Below are 23,342 nucleotides of genomic sequence, written 5' to 3'. Positions count from 1 at the left end.
TGGTTCCATTAATATTATCACCTGGAATGTAAAGGGCTTAAATCACCCCATTAAAAGAAAGAAGGCTCTGACACACTTAAAAAATTTGAGCGCGGATATAATCTTCCTACAAGAAACTCACCTCAAAATCTCGGATCACAACCGGTTGAAATGTGGCTGGGTGGGGCAGCTTTTTCATTCGTCCTTTCAAGGGAAAGCTAGAGGGACTGCAATACTTATAAGAAAAAATATCTCTTTTACATGCTCCTCTGTCCTGGCTGATCCGGCTGGCAGATACATCATAGTTACTGGCTCACTTTATAATCTTGGTGTTATTCTGGTCAATATTTATGCTCCCAATTGCGATGATCCTTCCTTTTTCTCACGCGTTTTTGGTCAGATACCGTGCCTTAACACACATTTCCTTATTATGGGAGGAGACTTTAACCTATGCCTGAACCCTGGGCTGGATAGGTCGTCTGTGAAACCTGGATACTCTGTACCTAAATCTGTTGCCCATGTTCAATCATTCCTCTCCACCTATGGCGTTTTGGATATCTGGCGGTTTTTACACCCACAAGACAGGCAATATTCCTTCTTCTCAAATGCGCATCAGTCTTACAGCAGAATTGACTATCTCTTTACAGATAACAAATTGACTCCAAATATTCAGCTATGTCATTATCAACCAATTGTAATATCTTACCACGCCCCTCTTGTGCTAAAACTGAATATACCCGCTTCCTTTTCTCCCAGGAGACACTGGAGATTTAACTCTCTTTTACTGAGTGACGAAACATTTGTAGATTTCATCTCAGACCAGATCTCCTTGTTCCTGGAATTTAATCTAACATCTGATGTCCCTATTGCAACTGTGTGGGAGGCTCTTAAGGCTTATCTTAGAGGTCAAGTGATATCTTTTATGGCCAAAAAGAAACGTGATTCTGTATCAAGGCAGAAAGATCTGGAAAAACAAATAGCTGATGTGGATCAAAGGCACTCTCAAAACCCCACACAAGATTTATATAAAAAGCGCTTGGCACTCAGTGCCGAGCATGACAGGCTCACTTCACACTCTATTGAATACTTGTTAATGAAAAATCGGAGCAACATGTATGAACATGGGGATAAGGCAGGTGAAATACTGGCGGGGCAACTGAAAAGTGCGAGGGCCAAGCAAGTTATTCATGGGGTTGCTGCACCAGATGGCACAGTTTTGACTGACCAGCAGGAAATAAATGATGCTTTCCAATCTTATTACTACAAATTATATAGCTCTGATAATATGTGCAACTCTAACCTTCTTTCTGAATTTTTTAGAGACCTACCAATACCCACCCTGAGATCAGAGGAATTGTCGAGGTTGAATGCACCTATACAACAGCAGGAGGTCTTGAAAGCAATTAGGGCTTTACATCCACACAAATCGCCAGGCCCCGACGGTCTGCCAAGTGAGTTTTATTCTACTTTTGCTGAAAAACTGGCCCCTTTGATGACCACAATGTTTGCAGACTCTTTCTGCAAAGGTACTCTTCCTAATAGTTTGAACCAAGCCAGTATTACTTTACTCCCTAAAAAGGATAAAAACCTACTAGAGTGCGGTTCTTACAGGCCAATTTCACTCTTGAACACTGACTATAAAATCCTGGCTAAAGTCCTTGCCTGCCGACTCGAAACTGTCCTGCCTAGTCTTGTCTCTAGTGACCAATCTGGTTTTGTTAAGGACCGTCGGTCATTTTTTAGTATTAGACGGCTTTTCAATATTTTATACACCCCTAGTGTAACCGAATCTGAATGCCTTCTTTCCATGGACGCTGAGAAAGCCTTTGATAGGATTGAGTGGAAATATCTTTTTGAGACTCTAAACAAATTTGGGGTCGGGTCATCCTTTCTATCATGGGTCAAGCTTTTGTATACTTGTCCATCTGCTACAGTACTTACTAATAATACCTACTCCAAACCGTTTAGTCTGCACCGTGGTACCCGACAGGGCTGCCCCCTCAGCCCACTACTCTTCGTGTTAGCCATCGAGCCCTTAGCAATAACAATAAGGAAAAATAATTACATTTGTGGCATTTCAAGATGGGGTACAGAACATAAGTTAGCCCTTTATGCGGATGACCTCCTGCTGTTTATATCTAAGGCTAAAGACACTATCCCTCACGTTTTAGAACTGCTTGGTAAGTTTGGAACTATCTCCGGTTACAAAATAAATCTGCAGAAAAGTGAGCTATTGCCACTTAACATATCTGACTCAGCCATGAAGGAAATTACTCTCCCATTTAAGATAACAAGAACTAGCTTTGTCTATTTAGGAATAACTGTAACACAAAAACCCTGTGATCTGTTTAAAGAAAATTTTGGGAAACTGCAGGTGACAATACAACAGGACCTGGCTAAATGGTCTCCCCTTTACCTCTCGCTAGTTGGGAGAGTGAACGTGGTTAAGATGTCTGTATTACCCAGATTTCTATATCTATTTCAGAGCATCCCCGTATATATCCCTAATAGTTACTTTAAAAAACTTGACTCTATTATCTCAGCGTTCATATGGAACGGCAAAAAACCACGGCTGCGCAAGGAACATCTGCAGAAAGCAAAACAACATGGTGGTTTTTCACTTCCAAATTTACGCTATTATTATTGGGCTGCTAATCTGTGTTGTGTGACATACTGGGCACATTACTCTAATGATGTTGGACCGCCGTGGGTGGAGATGGAAAAACTTTCTGCTGGACCTGGTCTGTTACCCTCGGTCGTTGGTGCAGCACTCCCACTGACTAAACCTCTGACTATTGATAATCCTGTAGTACATAACTCGATTAAAATCTGCCATCAATTCAGGAAACATTTTGGTTACTTAGGGATGAGCCTGCAAGTTCCAATAGCATCCAATACATTTTTCCAACCTTCGTTGTTGGATGCTGCATTTCAGAGGTGGCGGCGACACGGTTTGACGACCTTTAACGATTTATTTTTTGATAATCAATTTGCCACTTTTCAGCAACTGGTCGACAAATATAATGTTCCTAACTCAGATTTTTTTAGATACTTGCAGGTGCGTCATCTCATCATGACCTCCATCACAGGGTTCCCTATTAAACCTCCTCAAAATACTCTGGATAACATTTTGATCCTCAATCCCACCCGGAAGAAATCCATATCTAAATTGCTTGGCATGATCTCAGCCATAGAGTCTTCCTCGATGCTAACCATTAAAACATCTTGGGAGCAGGATCTTGATGAAACCATTAATGAAACAGACTGGGAAAATATAGTGAGGAACATCAACTCATCCTCGATTTGTGCAAAACACTGTCTATTGCAGTTTAAGGTTGTGCATCGTGCTCACCTCTGTAAAGCCAGATTAGCCCAAATGTACCCACAAATTGATCCACTGTGTAACAGATGCAAATCAGCAGAGGCCACACTAGTTCATACTTTTTGGTACTGCCCCAAAATACAGTGCTTTTGGGGAAATATATGTGAGGCACTTAGCTGCATCTTGGGAGTCCAACTGACTTTAAACCCACTTGTATTTCTGTTTGGAATAAACAGCGGGGCTCCGACATTGCCTCCAGGTGGTCAGAGGGTCATTACTTTTACAACTTTACTAGCTCGACGCCTCATTCTGCTTAAGTGGAAGGATGCTGCCCCACCCACTTTATCACATTGGATTCAAGATGTGCTTTACCATCTTAAGCTTGAAAAAATAAGATTTACTGTAAGACAGAGCATAAATTTTATAAGGTATGGAGACCATTTCTCAACTTTTATAGTTTACCATCTACAAGTGTGACAGAATGATGCAGTTTTTTTTTTTTGATTTTTTTTTTTCTTCTTCTTTATGTGTGTATTAATATATTTGCACTTTACTTATTTTTTTGTAATGTATATGCTATTTAACCTATACTGTGACAGATTTTATATATTCATGTTTCTGCTTATAACTTGCACCATTTTATTTCCTTATATTTCCATTACTAAAATTGATATGGGTGTATATGACACTGACAGCAGCAGGGGGTGGGGGACTGGGTTTTGAGTTTGTTTGTTCTATGTTTTAAAACTGAAAACTTAATAAATATATAAAACACTAAGATGGAGGTCCAGGCCTCTCTGTACACTGGTTTTAGTGTCTTTCAAATGGTCCCCAAGGTGAACATATCCTGACAAATTTTGACAGCTTGTCCTAATTTGTCAGTTTTTTATGTAATGGATAAAGATTAAAGCACTTGTGTAACCAAGAAATCTAAAAACCATAACAACAACCAGCTCCTACAGGCTTTGTCTGTTAAACATCAAATAACTAACCAGCACAGCAGAAATCATTTTTCTGACATTTGAAATAAATAAATACATTTGGAAGTTTTTTATTTTTGACCACCCTTTAGCAATCCCAACAAGCAAAATAAAATCTGTTAAAAATGTTTTTTTTATTGCTAAATGCCCTGGGTGAGTATAATATACACAATGTTTTGTGAAAACATGTTTTCACAATGTGCTTGACCACTTGGTTGAGGAGACAGTTAAGATCTTTTTTAAAAGATTACTCGCTATCTGTAATGATGCAAAGTAGAGATTATCTGGACATGGGGAAATGTTTGAAATGCCAGAGAGGACTGTCAGATGAGGATCCGCTTTACTATGGCAAAAACATTCCTGTCGGTGTCACCTTTGGTGGCTTCCTTTCACCCATAATTTAAGAGGATCAACTGTTGAAGCGACAACAATCCTAGACTGGTGTCCTGTGGGTAACTCTTTTGGAGACTTATAATCATGACTGTACTTGAAAGTCTTAGCAAAAACTTCACTAACATAAAGGAAAGCCGTCATAACAATGATGTTTGTTGTAGGCCTAGTAAAAAAATTACAGTGGTAGAAAATGAAAGGTGCAGGTGGTTGTTGTTGACAATTTCTTTAACAAAGAGAAGAACCACACAGGAAACAAGAACTTTTGTTAGACTTCTGCAGAAGGAGAACCTGTCTGTCACAGTGACAACTGCAACAGAGGAGTCCCGTCCTGCCAGTCTATGCAGTCTGTTTTTAATTGAATCGGTTAGTTCATTATATATATTATGCAGGTATGGTGAGGCTTCGTTCTGCCATTACGGTCCTCGCCTGTGGAACAGCCTGCCGGAGGGCCTCAGGGTCGCAGAGACTGTAGAGGTTTTTAAGAAGAGGCTCAAGACCCACCTTTTTAATTTAGCTTTCAGTTGATTTTAACTGCTAAATTATTCTATTAGTTTTAATATAGGCTATATTCTATACTATACTTCATTTCATTTTATGCATCTTATTCTCAGTTTTTATTTATTTATTTATTTATTTATTTATTTATTTTATTTATTTATTTATTTTTTAATAAATCTTATAATTTTAGTATCTTATTGTGATATTTGCCCCAGTGTTTCTTGTGGGAGTCTTTTCTGCCAGGGTTGCCGGCTTGCCCGGTGGCTGTTGTTGCAGTTCTTGCCCTTGCTGGGGCGGCTGGGGTTTAATTTTGCAGCCTCACGGCTGTGAAGTGGACCTTGGTGTTGTCCCGGTCTGGGTTGGCGCTGTGGCCATGCTCCCGTGGGCGGGCTGGCTCCTGGTATGAAGAGATTCCCAAATGCCGTTTCCTCACAGCAGAGCCAAGCCTTGTTTGTTTGTTTGCTTGCTTTTTTATTTATTTATTCATTTATTTATTTATTTATTTTAACTTGCATTGGTAGTCAACATTCATTGTCGTGGGTCATGTGCCTTAATGGAGGGGAGTGGGAAGGGTGTAGGGTGGGTTGGGTTTTTACTGTAATGTTGTGTGTTTTTTGTTTTTAATGTTAAAGCGCTTCGAGCTGCACGAAATGCATGATAAGCGCTATTTTATAAAAATAAATAAAGTTTGAAAAGGGGCCCAAGTCCAAGAGGTTTGTTTTTCAGGAAATTATTTTAATTGCATAGCTTAAAGGGAGGCTACACCAAATGATTAATACTTTACCTGGATTTAGCACCAGTTCATAGCTTACAAATGCTATAATGTAAAACACCTCACTCACTTTTATAATTTCAGAGGACTAGCAAACTAAAGTCTCTGGACTTGGGCCCTACTTGAATTAAACAGGGGTGCAACCATATTCGATAACTAGTGCTGCTATCTATGAGATAAAGTAAAACTCAGGCAAGAGAGGCCCACGTCCAGAAATTTTGCACATAACCCTTGTGCTATCTAAGATGACCCCACCCTTATGTACCTGACGTGTTATTTCTACCATGACAAAGGTGAATAAAGGTGGAAAGATTTCATGTACTCCATGGACACCAGCGAGGTTCACAAATCATTGAAAAAATAAGGTTCAGCGCACTGTCTAGTGCAGGGGTCGGCAACCTTTTTTACTCAAAGAGCCATTTGGGACCGCCCCTAATAAAAAAGAAAGCACCCGGAGCCACAACCCGTTTTGATATCATTATATATATTATGCAGGTATATATTATATCAAAGGTGCTCATTACGTCGATCGCGATCGATCTTCAATGACATGAGTGTAGATCGCGGGCCAGAAAAGATTAAGAAAAAAAAAAGTACTTCTTTAAAAACCACCAGCCAATCCAAATCCTCACTGAGAAGTACGGGACTTGATTGACATGTAGATTGGCCAATCGGACATCGTCTGAAGCATACGTCGCTGCAAATGGACATTATGTTCTTTAAAGGATGATACCGCGGCCGCGTGTGGGAGGAGCTACTGGTTCTGGTCTGATCGCTGCATGGAGCGATGTGTTTATCAATGCATGGTAGACACTGAGAATGTGGAGAGATCAGGTTTATTATTTTGAACAGTTCTACTTGGTAATCATGTTTCCATGTTTGAGTTCATAAAATCATCCCAGAGTAAGTCTCTGCTTCAACTCCCGCAGGGAAAGCTGCGTCTCAATCTGACGCCCGTGTTAGCATCTCTCTGACAGAGTTTGAAGCCAAAGCCCCTCCTCCGCCTCTCTACCTGCTTTTCCTCTCTACCTGTTCACCTGTTCACATCCTCTGCAGCTGAGATTTGTTCCCCCGCGCTCCTCAGTGTATCCTACACAGAGAGCGCAAAATACGATAGTCGGGGCGCTCCAGCGCAGCACAAGGATGAAAGAGCCGGACGCAGGTTATAGCGGGGATAGAGCGGGTTAAGCAAATGAATGGAAGAAGGCGGCCCGCTGAAGAAATATTCAATATTGTACACATTTTATTATTAGTCAGAACTATCTTTTATTTAGAAAAATCTTTTATTTTATCACGAAAAAAAACATCAACAAAAGCTGTTTTGGGCGGTTTTTGGCTGGGTCTGGCGGTTTTCAGATGACTTTTCGGCTGGAAACCTGTGACTCTATCTGGCAACGCTGGCGCGAACTCTCAGTCTGTCATCAGTCTCTGCCCCGCGGTACGTCAAGTTCCCGGCAGAAGATCGGAGTGTTTATTGAAGCCGCCCCGCGTGTCTCCTCCTGCTATCAGCTCTGCAGTTCTCGCCCGATAAATTCAAGCTCATTACGAAGCTGTTTTTTACGTGGCTCGCGCTTCGTACGGAGCCAGCAGCGCCTTTGAAATGCTATGAAAAATGAACAAACTAAAATAAAATTTAATTATTATAAAGTACTCATTATTTTCCAAAGTCACAGGGAGCCACAACAGAAGGATGAAAGAGCCACATGTGGCTCCGGAGCCATGGGTTGCCGACCCCTGGTCTAGTGGATCTAGATGACCCAACTCCCAATGTTAAAGTGCCTAAGATAGCACAAGGGTTAATACATTTTAAATGCCACGCATAGTCAATACATTACAATAGAGTTGGGACTTTTTTTTGCACATAATCAGATAGCTTTTCCCTTGAAGACCATAGAACATATAATATCTCAATTTAGAAAAATTGTGGACTTTTGAACTAACCGATTCAATTGTAGGCAGGGGTTGATTGCATGAAAGAGGGTCATTCAATCAGTCATAATCAGCACGTCACTTTGCACCTCAGTGTTTTTTCACTGAAAGACAGAACTGAGGCACAATCATATTAGGGTGACAACAGCGTGTGAGCAAATGATAACTATACAAATTCCATCAGTTGTAACTCCAGAAGCAGGAAGTCAAAGAATAAAAACTATTTTAATTTATTTAACAATTGTACTGAATAACCAGAAGTCTGACATAGAAGAGTACAACTCGCTGACACGAATCAGAAAGAGGGAAAAAAACTATCTTTTGAGGTAAGCAACACCAAATAAACAGTCGTTAGTACCTCACAGAGTACCCCCCTGAGCCTAAAGTACTGTGTTTTGTCTGAATATGTGCTATTTGTGTTTAAACGGTGTAGTTTTTTTTTGTATCAACACATTGTACGCAGTGTAGGGATACAACTTTTTTTGTCACCAAACCCAACCCCAGCCTCATTGTGGTCCATCTAAATGCTATACAAAGGTGCGCCGGCGCAGGTCATCTAAGGCGCTCGGCTGCATTGACCTCAGTAACCTCTCGAGATGTGTGTGTATCCTGTGTTGCTGTTTGTCTGACCTTCTTCATCGAGATTACTGGAACTGAGTTTCTCCTTGTTGGGATTAATAAAGTTTTCATTCATTCATTCATTCATTCAAGCAACACCAAATAAACAGTCGTTAGTACCTCACAGAGTATGTGGGTTCTAGATGCCAACTAGTAAATAAAAAGCGCTCACTCTTGACTTATCTTGGTTAAGGTAGAGTTAGATTTTCAACATTTCCTAATTCCTTGCTTCATAACCATGTGCAATATCTTTTAACAACAAAAAGAGCTTGAACATGAGCAGAGAGGGGGAAATTTTTGCGGCATGTGAAGATAAACAGAGGGCACGAGACTATAATATATTGTTAATAAAACAGGATCTAAAGCTGAGACTAGGGAAACCTGGTTTCAGTCTGACAGAGATTGGGAAGTTCCAAATGTTAAAATCAACACTAACATGAAGCAAAGAGGGATTTTTTTTTCTTTTAAAAAGCCCAGATAACTTGAAATGTAAACTCACAGACCTGAAAATAGAGCCTGAATGAACAAAGGAACAAAGGAACCCAAATCTCAACGTCTAAAGACCATAAACTTTTCTGTATAAGGAAGGCAAGGACGAGGCACAATAATTGGAGTATATATACACTACTCACAGTAAGTTAGGGATATTGTGGAAAAACTCAGTGGATGTCGTAAACACAGTGTTTGCTTTATTTCACAGACTTTCGGAATAGGTAGATAATTGTATTGGAATGATACACACCTCATTTAGTATTTTCCACAAAATGGTCTCACAATGTAGACTTTGTGCTTTACTCATTCATTCATTTCCACCGTTTTATCCCTTTCGGGGTCACGGGGCTGCCGGAGTCTATCCCGGCCACTTGAAGGCTAGGGCAGGGTACACCCTGGACTGTTTGCCAGTCTTTCACAGGGCCACAATCACACACCCATTCACTCTCACACTCACACCTAGGGACAATTTAGAGTTGCCAATTGACCTATGAAGCATGTTTTGGTTGGTGGGAGGAAGCTGGAGACTCTGGAGAGAACCCATGCATACACAGGGAGAACATGCAAACTCCACACAGAAAGGTCCCCCATTGATGTTCTGTTCTGTTTCAGGTCCCCCAGCCGGGACATGAACCAGGGGCCTTCTTGCTGTGAGGCAAGAGTGCTAACCACTGCGCCACTGTGCAGCCTGTACTTTACTTATTTTATTTATCCCACAACAGGGAAATTGTTCTCCGCACTTTGATCCATCCCCTAGGGGGAGCAGTGAGCTGCAGACTAGCTGCTGGCTGGGGAGAGTGGGGATCGATCTGCCAACCCTTCGGTTGTTGGACTACCTGCTCTACCGCCTAGGCTAAACTGCCACCAACCCCACTTACCTTTTCCATGTGACATCAATTTAAACATTCTGTGGGTTTAAAGAACTGATTTTGCCAGTAAATATTCCAAGTTCATTATTCAAACAGCCATGAAAAAAACGGTGTTGGTTGATGGACCACCTGGTCATAGCTCGTCTTCAGGTTAGTAGTAGACAGTCACATGTTGCAGGAGAATTTGGATATTTTCAAAGTGTCACCAACAGACGTGGATCAAGACACAAAACTAGTGTCATTTGTGACAGACCCTGGAGTGGAGCCCCGCAAGTGACAGCCTGAACCATGACCAGTACCTAAGGACCTCTGCACTCAGACATGGTTCTGCAAAAACTACAAAGCTACAGGCCTGTTTACCAGATGAAAGGGGTACCAGGCTTTCCAGACAAACCATAAACAACCAACTCCACCGCTTTGACTTGAATATCAGATGACCATTGTATGTGACTCCATTGACACCAAGACACCACCATGAATGTTTGCAGTGGAAAAATGACTATGTGAACTGGACAATACAGCAATGGTCTACCATCCAGTTCAGTGCTGAGGATCGGGTCACCTTGCACAGAAATGATCATCGTAAGCGTTGCTGGAGAATGACGCCTGACCTGAGCCCTATAGAGCACATCTGGGACCAGCTGAAGCAGAGACTGCATGATGGGACCCTGCCCCCTGGTGACCTGGCAGAACTGCATGTAGCACTGCCTCAGAACAACATCATTGAGGCTAGTGAGGAACATGAGATCTCACTGTCAAGCTGTCATTGCAGCAAATGGTGGAAATACCCGCTATTGACATGGTGAATTTTTGTAACCTGGGGATATCTTTTTTATTGTCTAATGTCTGGGCTAATAAATATCAATCTAATGAAAATTGTTTCTCCTCATTCATTAATAGGAACTTTTACATGTTATTTACTAAATGTTAGAAGTTGCTGTTCACCTTTCGCATTTCCCTTCAGGGGTCACCATAGCACAGGTGGTTTGGGCGAAATGTTTATGCAGGATGCCCACAGGCAGCCTTTTAGATTATTTCTTTTCCCTGGTAGTTACATTTATCCATGCTCATTGTTGATCGAGGGTGTGTCCAGCACCCTACGTGTAAAGTGGCTTTCTGCCAAATCACTTTTATTCCAGGCAGTTTATAGCAAATATTTGCTAAAATAATACCGTGTTTTTCATAGGAGACATTTAACTTTCAGTTGCATAAAAAGAAAACTACTAGTAAGTCCCCTTTACTCCACAGAGGGAAGTCCCTCATAGGATGAACTGGTTTTTCTTCTTACACCAAAGCTTTTCCCACTGAGTATGTAGTTCCTATTTTGTGTGAGTCTTCACACTTCTGTAAATTTCAGTGTAATATTTCTTTAACTAAAAAGGAATTGGACATTGAAAGCTGGTGGAAGATTTTACCCTACTTCCATTTGTAAATTTTCTTCTGTGATATTGTTTTTGCATTTTGATCCTAGGTTTATCGGTGTCTGTATTCCTCTAATTGGTGTTAGAAACAAAGCAGATGTTGCTAAATCATCCTCACAAGTAGACAGAAGCAGAAGTTGGGACAACGGCTGTCTTTTGCTGGGTATGCATCACTGAAACAGGTCAAATGGAAACTGCCTGTGTTGTGATGAGCAGAGACACAACAGAGCCTTGTTGACTGTTTGTCAGCATCATTTACGCACAGCAAACTACATGCTTCTGCACAGTCAATGCACTGTGACACACAATGACACTCCATTGTGGTGTAGAAGCAAGAAGACCCTCTGGTCTCATGCATATGTTCCTCATAGTGACCTTAGCCATATCCTACTTACAGTCTTACATGACTCTTTGAGCTTAAACAACGCCTCCATTGTTTTCATTTCACAGACAGCCTGCATAATCTTCAACTTAAATTAGAATAACATCATCCCATGGCAAGAAACCTACTAATGTCAGCGTGTGTGTTTCAGCACTGAGTAACATGTACTCAGTGGACGTCTCTGTGGGATTATTTTTTAAGGCTCTCACATATTTCACTAAGGCAGGACTGGCAGTTTAAATAATGTAAATTAATCTAAAAGTGAGCAACACCCATGAGTGACCAAGAGTTTTGGAAAGGGCTCCACATTTTCTTTCTTTTTTTTTTTTGCTTTGTGTTTTAGTTGCTACATAAATGAGCTAGTGAAGACTATACAAGGTTTTATGCAAAAAAAAACTCAGCATGTTGTACATGAATCATTACAGCTTCATCAAAATCTGTGTTTTCTAGATGTTTCTTTCTTTTTATATATGTGGTAATAATATCTCAACCACGTTTTAGCCTAACTAACACAAAACCTATGATCACACAGGACATGTGACACACGACTTTTAAAATGCACATTTAGAATATGGTGTTCACGCTCAACTCTCGCTACCTGATCCTAGCACATAATAATAATAATCGATACTTTATTTATCCCACAATGGGGAAGTTCTTCTCAATGTTTTGGCCCATCCCCTGGGGGGGGGGGGGGGGGGGGGGTGAGCTGCAGGCTGGCTGTGCTTGGGGGTGACAGCTGGCTGGGAAGAGCAGGGTGCCAACCCTTCAGTTGTTGGAAGACCTGCTCTACCGCCTGAGCTAAACTGCCACCTAAAGTTGGAAGAAGCCTGGGGCAAAATGTTAAAGTGGTACAAATAGTGCCACTCTTGCTCCAAGCCTTTTTTTCCATAACACATAAAGTCGCTTAAAGGAGTTTGTACTTTATGGATACATAAAAAACCAGATCCACTACTCCACCCGTACTGACATCACCTAGGTCCCATCATGGATTCAGACCCAGGGCCGAGTTTTGCATGACGTGACTACATGACATAGCCCTTGCGTTGGCCTACAACTCTGCCAAGACTGCCTACAGTTGGGAAGGTGGATGAGTTCCACCCAGAGTACCTCAAACCCCTGGAAGTTGTCGGGCTGTCCTGGGTGACTTGTCCCTGACCACACTGCTTGGTGGTCAGGGACAAGGCCTCTTGAATAGTAATTTGGGGCAGTGGTTCCTCTTTTCAAGAAGGGGGACAAAAAGGTGGCCTACTTTCTGTGGGTGGGTGAAGAGCTCCTGGCTCAAGTGGAGGAGTTTAAGTATCTCACTGTCTTGTTCATGAGTGACGGAAGGATGGAGTGTGAAACTGACATGCGGACTGATACAGCGGCTGCATTTATGCTGCTGCTGATTAGGTCTGTTGTAGTTTAGCAGAAACTGACTTGAAAGAAACGCTTTGAATTTTTTTAGTACTTTGTTGCTACTGTCATCTATGTTATGGAGCTCTGGGTTATAAATGAAAGGGTATAATCGGCTAAAATAAGTTCTCACCCCAAGGTGGCTGGGCGCTCCCTTAGAAATAGATTGAGGAGTACTGTCACTCGGGAGGATCTTTGAGTTTGTCATGGTGCCTCTGTCAGTCTCCTCCCCCTCCCCTCTCTGCTTGGCTCCTGATGCAACACAGCTGCAACCACTCACCTCATCACCTGCCTGCCTTCATAAGGAGCTCCAGGACCAGTATTCATCGCCAGTTCGTTGCCCCTGATGGTGCATAGCATGGTCATCATGTTCTCTGCCATTGTTTCTAGTCTCTGCCTAAATCTTGCTCTACCTTGTCTCCAGGAATCCATTACCACGAGTGGTCGCCTGAGTCTGCTGCATGTCCAGATCACAGCCTTGTCATTACCTCCTGTCGAGCCACGAGCCTCTGCCGATCCTCAAATCCACCACGAGCCTCTGCTGAACCCACCAGTGACGTCACGAGCCGACGAAAAGCCTCCATCCTCGTCGTGGGTCCTCCTCTGAGTCAGCTGCTTCGCTAACCTACCTCTGAATCAAGAGCTGAATATTAAACCCTTTCAAATCATTCCAAAACTCACCTGTGTCTCCTTCCGGGTTCCAGCGTCTGGGTCTGTTTAGTTCTGCTAGCCATGACAGAGTTGAAGATAGGCCAGTGAGGTTGCTCATCTTTTAAGCCAGTTGAGGGGTTAGTTATTTTAGATGTCTAAAGGCAGAATGGCCATGTCCCACCAAGAGGGTCCACAGGGAAAGACCCAGGACATAAAGAAGGGAAGTCCAGGGCCACTTTGTTGCTAAAGTGGCCCGGGACACTTTAGCAACAAATCTAATTTTGCCATGTTGTAAACTGGAGGATATCTCTGTGGAAAAGTCGGTTTTAGCATTTTTGCTTTCATGACGCAGCCCCAAATGACCTCAACTAGATGGACGGATGGACGGACAGAAGGATGGATGGATGGATGTCCTAAAATGAGTATTAGGAGACATTTGTTTTTTTAACAAATGCATTTTCCATAAACAAATAGTAGTAGAAATAAAATTTTAAAAAGTTGTGTACTTATATTTACATTTTTACAAACTATATCATATATATAAGTAGAACTAAGTAAATGTCAACAGCCTCCTCTCAAGGAGCTGACGTTTGCACATTAATAACTAAAACCATCGATCATGAGCTACTCGCTCACGTGACCAATGATGACAGTCAAATGTCCGGAAAAACCCTGAACGCCCCTTCGTGCTGGAAAAGTCCCGCAGCTGGTGAAGCAGCCGCAGGCGCACAGAAGCGAAAGTGACAGGGACAAAGTCAAACAGACGACAGAAGAAAACGGAAATAAAGTAATAATAAAAAAAAACACTGGGCGTACCTTGATTTTCAAGGCTCGCTGAAGCCGCAGAGCGAGTGTATTTAGTTTCCTGTTTTTTAAAGTTGACTTCAGTCGAACACTTTTAAATGCTGTCGATCTAGTGACAGTTGGGAGACACGACAGAGACGCGACAGACAGACATGGTAAGTGAACGCTCCTCTTCCTGCTGTGCTGCTTTTGGGGTAACTTGATCTGTGGGGAGAAATATAATTTTAAAAATAGCTTGAAAGTAAATGTTGCAGTAAGAAAATACGTTCTCTTTTGGTTTTTGTGTGTTTAACTTTGTGTAAGGAGTTGATGCCTCTGTGGGTTCCTTCATACTAGATGCAATCATGTCTTATTTACTGTAATTATATGCTTGCACATGAACAGTCTACTTCTTCTAGGTGTGTCTGGATAAAACCAGGTACATGAATGTAGGCAGCAGGAGGGAGGGAGTGAGACAAGGAAGGAAACAAAGAGGGGAACTGGAATGGGCAGCAGTTCCTGAGTTAAGACCACCGCTTCACTTTTAGACACACACCATTGTTTGAAGAATATATTGCGTGCCCAGAGTGAGATAAGCAAACTCCTGGGGCAATGCGCACGTTGGTTTCCACCTGACGTGCATTCAAATAAGGTTGGTTATTGTAGGCCTGATTGATGGGGGGAGCACAGAAACTGCAAAAGGTCTGTATTATTTCAAAACAGCCAATCAAGATGCTGAGTCTGCACATGTTTTGCTCTGCTTCTCCGCTTCCTGTTCCTGTCACCTTCAGAGGTGTTGGTTTCCTGCCTTGACAGAGGTCAAATGTGCAGGAGAGACCGGTGACAATACAAATGACTGTGAGGTTAAATCTCTCTAAAGTGTCCCGCTGCAGAGTTCTGCTTTACTCTTTTGTCTGGGTTCATTTTTAAGCTTCGTCCCCACATTTATTTTCCTTGTCGCAGTTTCACATAGATTAAGAAATCTATATTGTAATAATCCTATAGTTCTTTTTTTCCATAGTTGTCTTATTAAGAAAGAGGAAGGTTTCTATGTTGTTGTTTAGCTTTAAAACAGCTGAAAAACAGGTCATGCCGGAAGGATTCAACTGCAACTGAAATTCTAAAAATGCATTTTGTATTTCCAAAATAATGAAACCAGTCTTCATGGGAGTGGTGTCACCATGTTGCTCACATTAGCAGCTACGTCTGCCTGACAGTTTCACTGTAGTTTGTTTCAATAAAAACCTTTTACTCATGTAAACCTCTGTTATATAAAATAAAATAAAATAGGATATTTTCAGCTGTAATTACAGTAGGCTTTAAATCCTTCAAACATACTGTATACAGTACCCCTACTTACTGTTATTGTCAAAGATTTACCATTTAATTGTCTGCAGTTCAGCTACAACTTGTATTATTATCATTTTAGTTAGAAATCTAACTGTAAGTAAGAATTTATAAGCATACTGTTTATGTTCAAGATGAAATGCTTCTCTTCTTCTGTTGATTTTTAACATGTGCTTAAACTTTGAAACAAAGCAGAATCCAAAGTGCTGTTTTAGCTGGACTGAATCTTTTTTTTCTTAAAGTTCTACTCCAATCAACTATCAATCTATTGCAAATGAGTTTTCAGTGGTCGTTTGAATATGATTTTGTCATTTTTAACAGAATTTCCCAAAAACATTTGTGTTTTTAAGGAAAAATATTTCCTCCATTATCAGAAAAACTGCCACAAGAACATGTTAATAACACCAAAAACACAATTTTTATAAGAATGGGTCTTTTAACATGACAAAACATTCGTTTTAACAGTAAATCAGATGAAGCAGGGCAAACTGAACTGCTTTTAGGACAAGGAAACATGTTATAAAGGGATAGATAAAGATACAGGCCTGATTCTCAGTTTTATTACACACCACTTCAAAGAGGCTTTTATTTTACAGATTGTATTGTTTACAAGGGCTGTCATTTTAGGTACCTGTGAAATTTCAAGCTGTAATTTGTCGTACTCATGGGATCAACGACAGACTTGCAACATTTTATTTGTCAACTGTTTAATGTTTTCAGACTGCCATAAAAAAATGGCTCTCATTGGACATCTCTCAAGAACAATTTGTTAGTTCAGTGATGCTCTGAACTTTTTATTGTCATTTAAATGTAGTAAAAACCTGCACTCTTACTTTCAACTCATGTTATATGAGAAAACCAAAGAGTCTGACTTTTTTTCTTGTATCAGCTCATTTAAAACCAGTTCCTGCCATTAACAAAGCCCAGAAGACAAGTCTCGATTATTCTGTTTGGAAGCAGTTCTCTGCCTTCCAGTTAACATTGGCAGAGTGCTATCGATATATGAAAGAGAAAATGCACAATTCAAAACCCATTTGAAAGTCTTGATTGGTAATTCATCTGCTTTAAGAAATATTTACATTTTAAAGGTTTTTTTTCTAAATATAGATTTAGATCAGTGGTGTTAACTTGCCCTATGTTCCTTTTAAAATCCCACTCCAATCAATCAGCTCAGATGAGAAAAACAAAGACGTACATGGATCCAGTCTTCTACAAGTGGATGCATCAGAATGGAGCGGAGCAGGAAGCTTGTGGCCCACCCAGCGTACTGTATTTTCGACATCACAAATACGCTGCATTTTTTCATCTGCTCCTGATTCACATCAGTTTGAATAAAGATATACTCAGAGATGCTGTTTTAACCTTAATGTCTCGTTATATATGTCCTCCATAATCAGAAAAAATCCAACAAAAAATGTTAAAAACACATTCTACAACAGTGTTTTAAATGTTTTACCACTATAGTTCACTTCTTTCTACAGGCAGCCAATATCTGCTCAGAAACTGTAGGCTGCTGTAAAGATGATCTTTGAGTTACATTGAAATACTTGGGAGAAGAACATGTGCAAAATGTCCTGTTCAGTAAAAGCAAATACGTCTTGATTCAGATCATCTGCCTTCACTTAAAGCGAAAACAATGATGCCATTCTGATTGTGTTTGCTGTGAATTATGTATGAAGTCAGATGATGTTCATCTCTCACACCACATGGTTTGTTCTGCCTGGTTGCAGGAGAATGGTAAGAACCAGCTGCAGCAGATGCAGGACGATGTGGAGGAGGTGAAGGTGATTATGCTGGACAACCTGCAGAAGGCAGATGAAAGAAAGGAAAAGATGGGCAACCTGGAAGATCGGGCTGAGGAGCTGTTAGAACAGGTGAGAACGTATGTAAAGAAGCGGGTATTCTTATCACGCAATCTACTTTGTGTCCTGTGCGTGAGAAGAGCAAACATTCTCCCAGTCACAACTCTAAAATGAGTGTCATATTAAAAGCTATAAATATTCTTTAGGTGGAGGGGAAAACAAATGTACAATTTACATCCTGATTGTGTTTTATGGCTCTATATTTAGAAAGGTATTTGCCATTGTTTTCTAAGATGATTGAAATAAGCTGGTCTCTGGCATGACAGAGTGAGTCCAGGACATACCACAAGGCCAACGTCCGTCCGGGGTTTGACAAGCAGGTCACATCAGTCCCGCAGTACCCCTCTTGCAGCTATAATTAGTCATTAAACACAAGCTTTCATCCACAGTGACTCACAATGAGTATCTAAACAGTGCGTGCCTTGCCTGTGTTTCAGGATGCTGACACATTTAGTGAAGCCAAAAAGCCAAAAGGCCAAGATTTCCCTTAAAGTGAAAAAACATTTGGATCCAGTTTCAAGTAAAACAGATAAGGAATGTGCAAAAGTTGAAAAGCTCAGACCTGCAGAAACAGGACGCTAGGTTCCCTAACAGAACATGCTGTGATCCATCACAGTGTTGTCAGTGAAGGGAGGCTCTGTGTCTGTTAAGAAAGGACAGCTGAAAGATGAATTTTAGGAACTGTTTTCCTTGTTTATCTGTTCCAAAGTCCATAAGTGCTTCTGTTGTGAAATCATCTTAAAATGTTTTCCAACTCATTTCTAAGGTTGCAGCAGTTGGAAGGAGTCACATTTTGACACAAATGAATGATTTGAAATTTATTGTTTTTTCCGCACTGTAGGCTGCACCAGGTTATAAGGCGCACCGTCAATGAATGGTCTAGTTTTGAAATTATGTCATATATAAGACCACTGAACTGTAATGCTACATTCAAGAATGCGCATTTAGCTTATGGTGTTCACACTGGACAAGCTTTTTCTTTTTTCTACTGTTTACAATCGGACTGTTTACTAGCGCACCTACAGTTGGAAGAAGCTTCGTGCCAAATGTCGAAGCAGTGCAAATCTAGAAAATCTAGCTCCAGGCTTTTTCTTTCACAGCTCTATTTCAATATATGAAAGATTTGGTGTCACAGAATTCCATCTGGACACAAACTGCACTTATTAATTTCCCCTCTGTGATCATTGTTCAAACAGTTGGTACATCCATTTGTTGCTAACAAATCCAAGTCACTAACTGGTTAAAGTTCGACCTGGTTTAACTTTAAACACGTGTTCAGTGGCTGCGTGTTTAGTACGCAGAGCCCTAAATGGTCGTTGAAACTTGTGCAGCTACACATGATTGCAAGAGTTTTGAATGCAGAAGCCGAAACACGTTTATGCGCGTTTACGTGGACTTTTCATTGGAAGTGGTAGCTTGAACATGCATTGGCCGGCCCAATATTAACATAGCTTTAGGCACACAAAGCGAGACAAAGGATTTAGAGAGAAGTCCGTCAGTCAAGCAGTAAGCTTTTATTAACTGTGGCCACAGTAACTCTACAGCTTGTTCGTAACATATTGCACGTTCGCCACATTAGCCACGTTGGCATATCCACAATACTTGTAGCTCCCAAACTTGTTAGTAACACATAAAAAAACAGTCTGATACGGCAATCATTTCAAAAAAGGCACCTGATCAACTCTGGGTTTTATTTCTGAACTGTTTTTCTTAATGTGTGAAAGTAAAATGACCTAATTCGCCTTTTTTGTGTTTTTTCTCAGAGTAAAAAATTTGAAAAGCGAACCAACACACTGAGACAACAGAAATGGTGGGAAAACAAGAAGACAAAAATCTTTCTTGCCATCGGAGTGGTTGCAGGACTCATTATCGTGGGACTCATAATCTTTGCATTCGTTGGATAGAACACAAGGACAATTTGATGCCAGGAAAGGACGGGAAATAAACTAAAAGCCAGGAAAAGAAAAGCTGGATCTGTTTGACTTTGATGCATTCTGATTCTCTTCTGTCTGCATTTTTTGAATATTTAAGGTTATTTTATTCTTGCTCTTTGTGTTAGTGTTAAGTTGATATGGTACAACACTTTCTCTGCTGCTTTCTCTCTTGTTTTCTTTGAAATGCCTCTGGACAGTTTGCATTTAAAGTCTTAAAGATGGACATAAACAGAGGAAAAACTGTTCGCCCTGTCAACATCATGAAGCTTGTACAGGATTGTAATCTTTATAAAAATATTTTCTTTTTACTCCCTGTGTTGAGTGAAGTATTTTACTTTCATCTGTTTTTGCGTTTTGTTAGATCATCCTTAAAAACGTGTAGAAACAAAATCTACAGCAAATCTACTGTATATTTTAATGTCAATGTATTAGTTGCAAGTGAAACTACAATAACTGGCCTATTATATTTATGGAATCATAACTGAAATGGATTTAGGCTGAAATACTCGTCTGTAATGAATGTTTACATTAGCAAAATGGAAGAAATTCTTCTGAATGCAAACAGTTCATTATCTTTGTTGGTAATAAACATTGATTCTTATTAAACAGTTGCTTACGCCTCAGATGAATAGTTGAAAAGGTAAAATAGCTCTTGTCTCATGGTGTTCATCTTCTGTGTGATTTTGACCTCAGTGAAGCAAACACTTTTGGTCCATCTGTCTTCAAAATATGTTCACACGAAGATTTCAGCTTTCAGTGAGGCCACATCACAAAACCTTTCACAGAAAAGCAGTAAAAACCCCTTTCTTCTTACTTTCACATCAGTGCATGGAAACCTGCCTGATCAAAGAACCCCCTGCGCTGCAAAGCAAACAAAAAGCACTCCAGCTACATTGACTTTTTCAATGGTTTACCTGGTTTGACCTCAGTCAAACTATGTGGAAACTAAGAATTTTCTGAATTAGAAATCTTATTTTCTTTGTTAAAGTAATTTGTAATGTTAGGGATTAAACTGAAGAAGTGTAAAGGATTTATCAAGAGTAGCACATACATGGAAATTTCACATTTTACTTACTTTAAAACATCTATTAATACACATGGTGCACATCAAGGGGGACAGTGGAAAAAGCAGCACCTCCTACCTAACCAGAACCTCAGACAGAATGATCACTTTCTATGATTTAAGATTTATCAGTTTCCTGTGTGGAAAAACTGACTTGGCCTTAAAATTTTTAAATGAGCACCCCTATGACAAATTGAAGTTTGTAGCTGATCGCTTGGCATTGTTTCTGTGATGCCATCCAATGGTGCCACTTTAGCAAGGTCAAAGGTCAAGCAAACTAATTTACTTCAGTCAAGATGCTATCAATTTTGATGACTCTGTAAATGTTTAGTTAGTTTTTTTCAACATCAAAAAGTTGGCAATCTCCCACTGCGCAGTCAAATGGCAGCCAATCCATGGGTCAGAGGTCATCGCCAGAACAATTTTCATTTGGATGCCGAACGCAGCTATGGGTGATTGACATTAAAGACATGTGACCATACAGTGTGGTAGAATGTTCTCATAATGTTCCACTTGTATTATTTGGATGTGAAAAAACAACAGTGGGCAGAACTTTATGAAACTAAAATGTGAATGGATTTCACAATAATTATTTTTTACTTGTTTGTTTGTACACTATCATGTTGCTGAAAGGAGGCAGTAGTTTGCCAGACTGTCCCCTCTTTGCCTCAGTCCATGGCCTTGGACTCAGCTGTACTACTATTCCTGATCATCCTGTTTGCTTTATTTCCTGAGAAAAAAACTCACCCCTCTGCTGATGTTAACTGTTGCCTGTTTCCTTATGATTGCTGGCCTTGTCTGGATTATTTGATTGACATGTCTTTCCCTGCTTTATTTATGAACTGCTGCTTCATGTGTACTCATATTTGATCGTTAAATGTTTTTTGTGAAGGATTTGGGAGGACACAAATGCATTCAGCTTAAAGACATGGTTGTCCTTTCTTTTTCTATAATTTTATTTTTGTTCCTAGGTATTCTCCATCTTAAGTGACTAACAGGGCACCGAGGATCTAGTCTTGATCAGGGCGGAAATGATGGGAGCAGTATGCAGGGCCTTTGCAGAGCACCTGTGGAATGTCATGAACAGGATACAGATCACTACCATCATCTTTAAAACATCAAATCCAGATATGTTTTTTGGAGGAATATTATAAATTAAATAATTTAAAAAAGTTATTGATTTTTAGCCGTTTTCATATCTTATTTGATTATAGCCACTAGACATTTGGGATTTTCCTTTGAATAAAAGAATCAATTTACACGTGATGCAAAGTATATGTTTTCACTGCAAAATAAAAAACAAAACAAAATTGAGATATGAGCAAATGTTTTGGTCACCTACAATTACAGCAAATTTTAAAAAAGACGGAAGTACAAGAACTTAAGTTAATTAACATTATGCCCAAAAAATCAGACAAACATTTAGTTGAAAACCAGTGTTCAAAACAATTTCAGCTTACTGAAACCAGAACATGTCAAGTTGTATTACTGGAACAGGAGCGCCATCCTGTGAAGGAAGCTGGTATTTCAATTACTTTTATTATTTTTTTTCTAAAAAAAAGCAAGTCTAGTTCAGAAGTCTGCAGCCTTTAATGCTAAAAGGGTCATTTGGTTCATTTCTCACTGAACAAAACCCAGCGAGAGCCACACAGCCTCCCTTCACCATTTAGAAAAATACAATTGTGTTTTGTGGTCATTAAACCATTGATTTTTTTTTAAACAGCTTTTAAATATTTACTTTCAATTCCAACAGTGTCACGTTTATCTCTATGTAGCCAATTTATTTTATTTTTTGACAGCAAGTTCCTTTCAAAACTTAAATACACTCATTTAAATGAAACCCTTCTGCTGCAACAGGTTTGCTTGAATCAAAAATGTAAGTAAGACACGTTAAACATGGTGTTTCTATCCTTGTGACCTTGACGTGTCTTCCCCCTTTTACTATTGAACGTAAACATGATAATAGTGGTGAAAAATCAAACTTTTAAATACAATTCTATACTCTAAGAACTTTGCCTCTGAAAACAAGAAGACACATCTTACAGAATATGAGCAATCACCTTTGTGCTATCCAAGGCACTCTAACATTGGGAGTTGGGTCATCTGGACCCCACTAGACAGTGCGCTGAACCTTTTTTCTTCAATTATGCCTTTGTCATGGCAGGGAGAACTCGTCAATGTAATCATATTGACCCCACAAGATAGCACAAGGGATAAGCTAAGGTAAATTTATTAAGAAATATGAGCAGGAGATTTTCTGAGTTACAATTTTGAATAGTCATAACTAAACTGAAGAGATTTTCAAAGTAAATTGTTAACGTCTATGCTTAAAAACGTGCAGATATGGATGAAACTGGTAACTTACTTTCAACTCGTAAATTCTTTTTATTTGATATTTTTCTGAAGTTAAGAAAGACCATAATACAAATTATTTATTTTTATAACTTAGTCTTGTTTCCCCAATTTTGTTTTAATATTAATAGCCGCACAGGTGGTTACCAGGGCGACACCATCGCTGACTCCTCGAGGCATTTTCACATCGCATCTTTAACATCTATCAAAAAATACGCGTGGGACATATTACTCAGACATAAAAATATATAATTTAGAGTAGAGAACCGTCATAAGTTAGGATCATACAAGTAAACG

General features: G+C 40.0%; 1 protein-coding gene across 1 annotated transcript; it reads left to right on the top strand.

The window, feature by feature from the left end:
• The first annotated feature begins 14,396 nt into the window (after window positions 1-14,396).
• On the top strand, window positions 14,397-20,236 carry LOC101172460 (synaptobrevin-1). The gene is made up of 3 exons (XM_004084504.4): window positions 14,397-14,663; window positions 17,565-17,708; window positions 19,460-20,236. Exons 1-3 carry the CDS (start codon window positions 14,661-14,663, stop codon window positions 19,598-19,600), a joined length of 288 nt encoding a protein of 95 aa, XP_004084552.1. The 5' UTR covers window positions 14,397-14,660; the 3' UTR covers window positions 19,601-20,236.
• The last annotated feature ends 3,106 nt before the right edge of the window (window positions 20,237-23,342 follow it).

This window comes from Oryzias latipes, chromosome 9 (genome assembly GCF_002234675.1).
Source record: "Oryzias latipes chromosome 9, ASM223467v1".
NCBI lineage: Eukaryota > Metazoa > Chordata > Actinopteri > Beloniformes > Adrianichthyidae > Oryzias > Oryzias latipes.
Note: the sequence above shows the minus strand (reverse complement) of the source record. Positions and strands in the feature narration are given on the sequence as shown.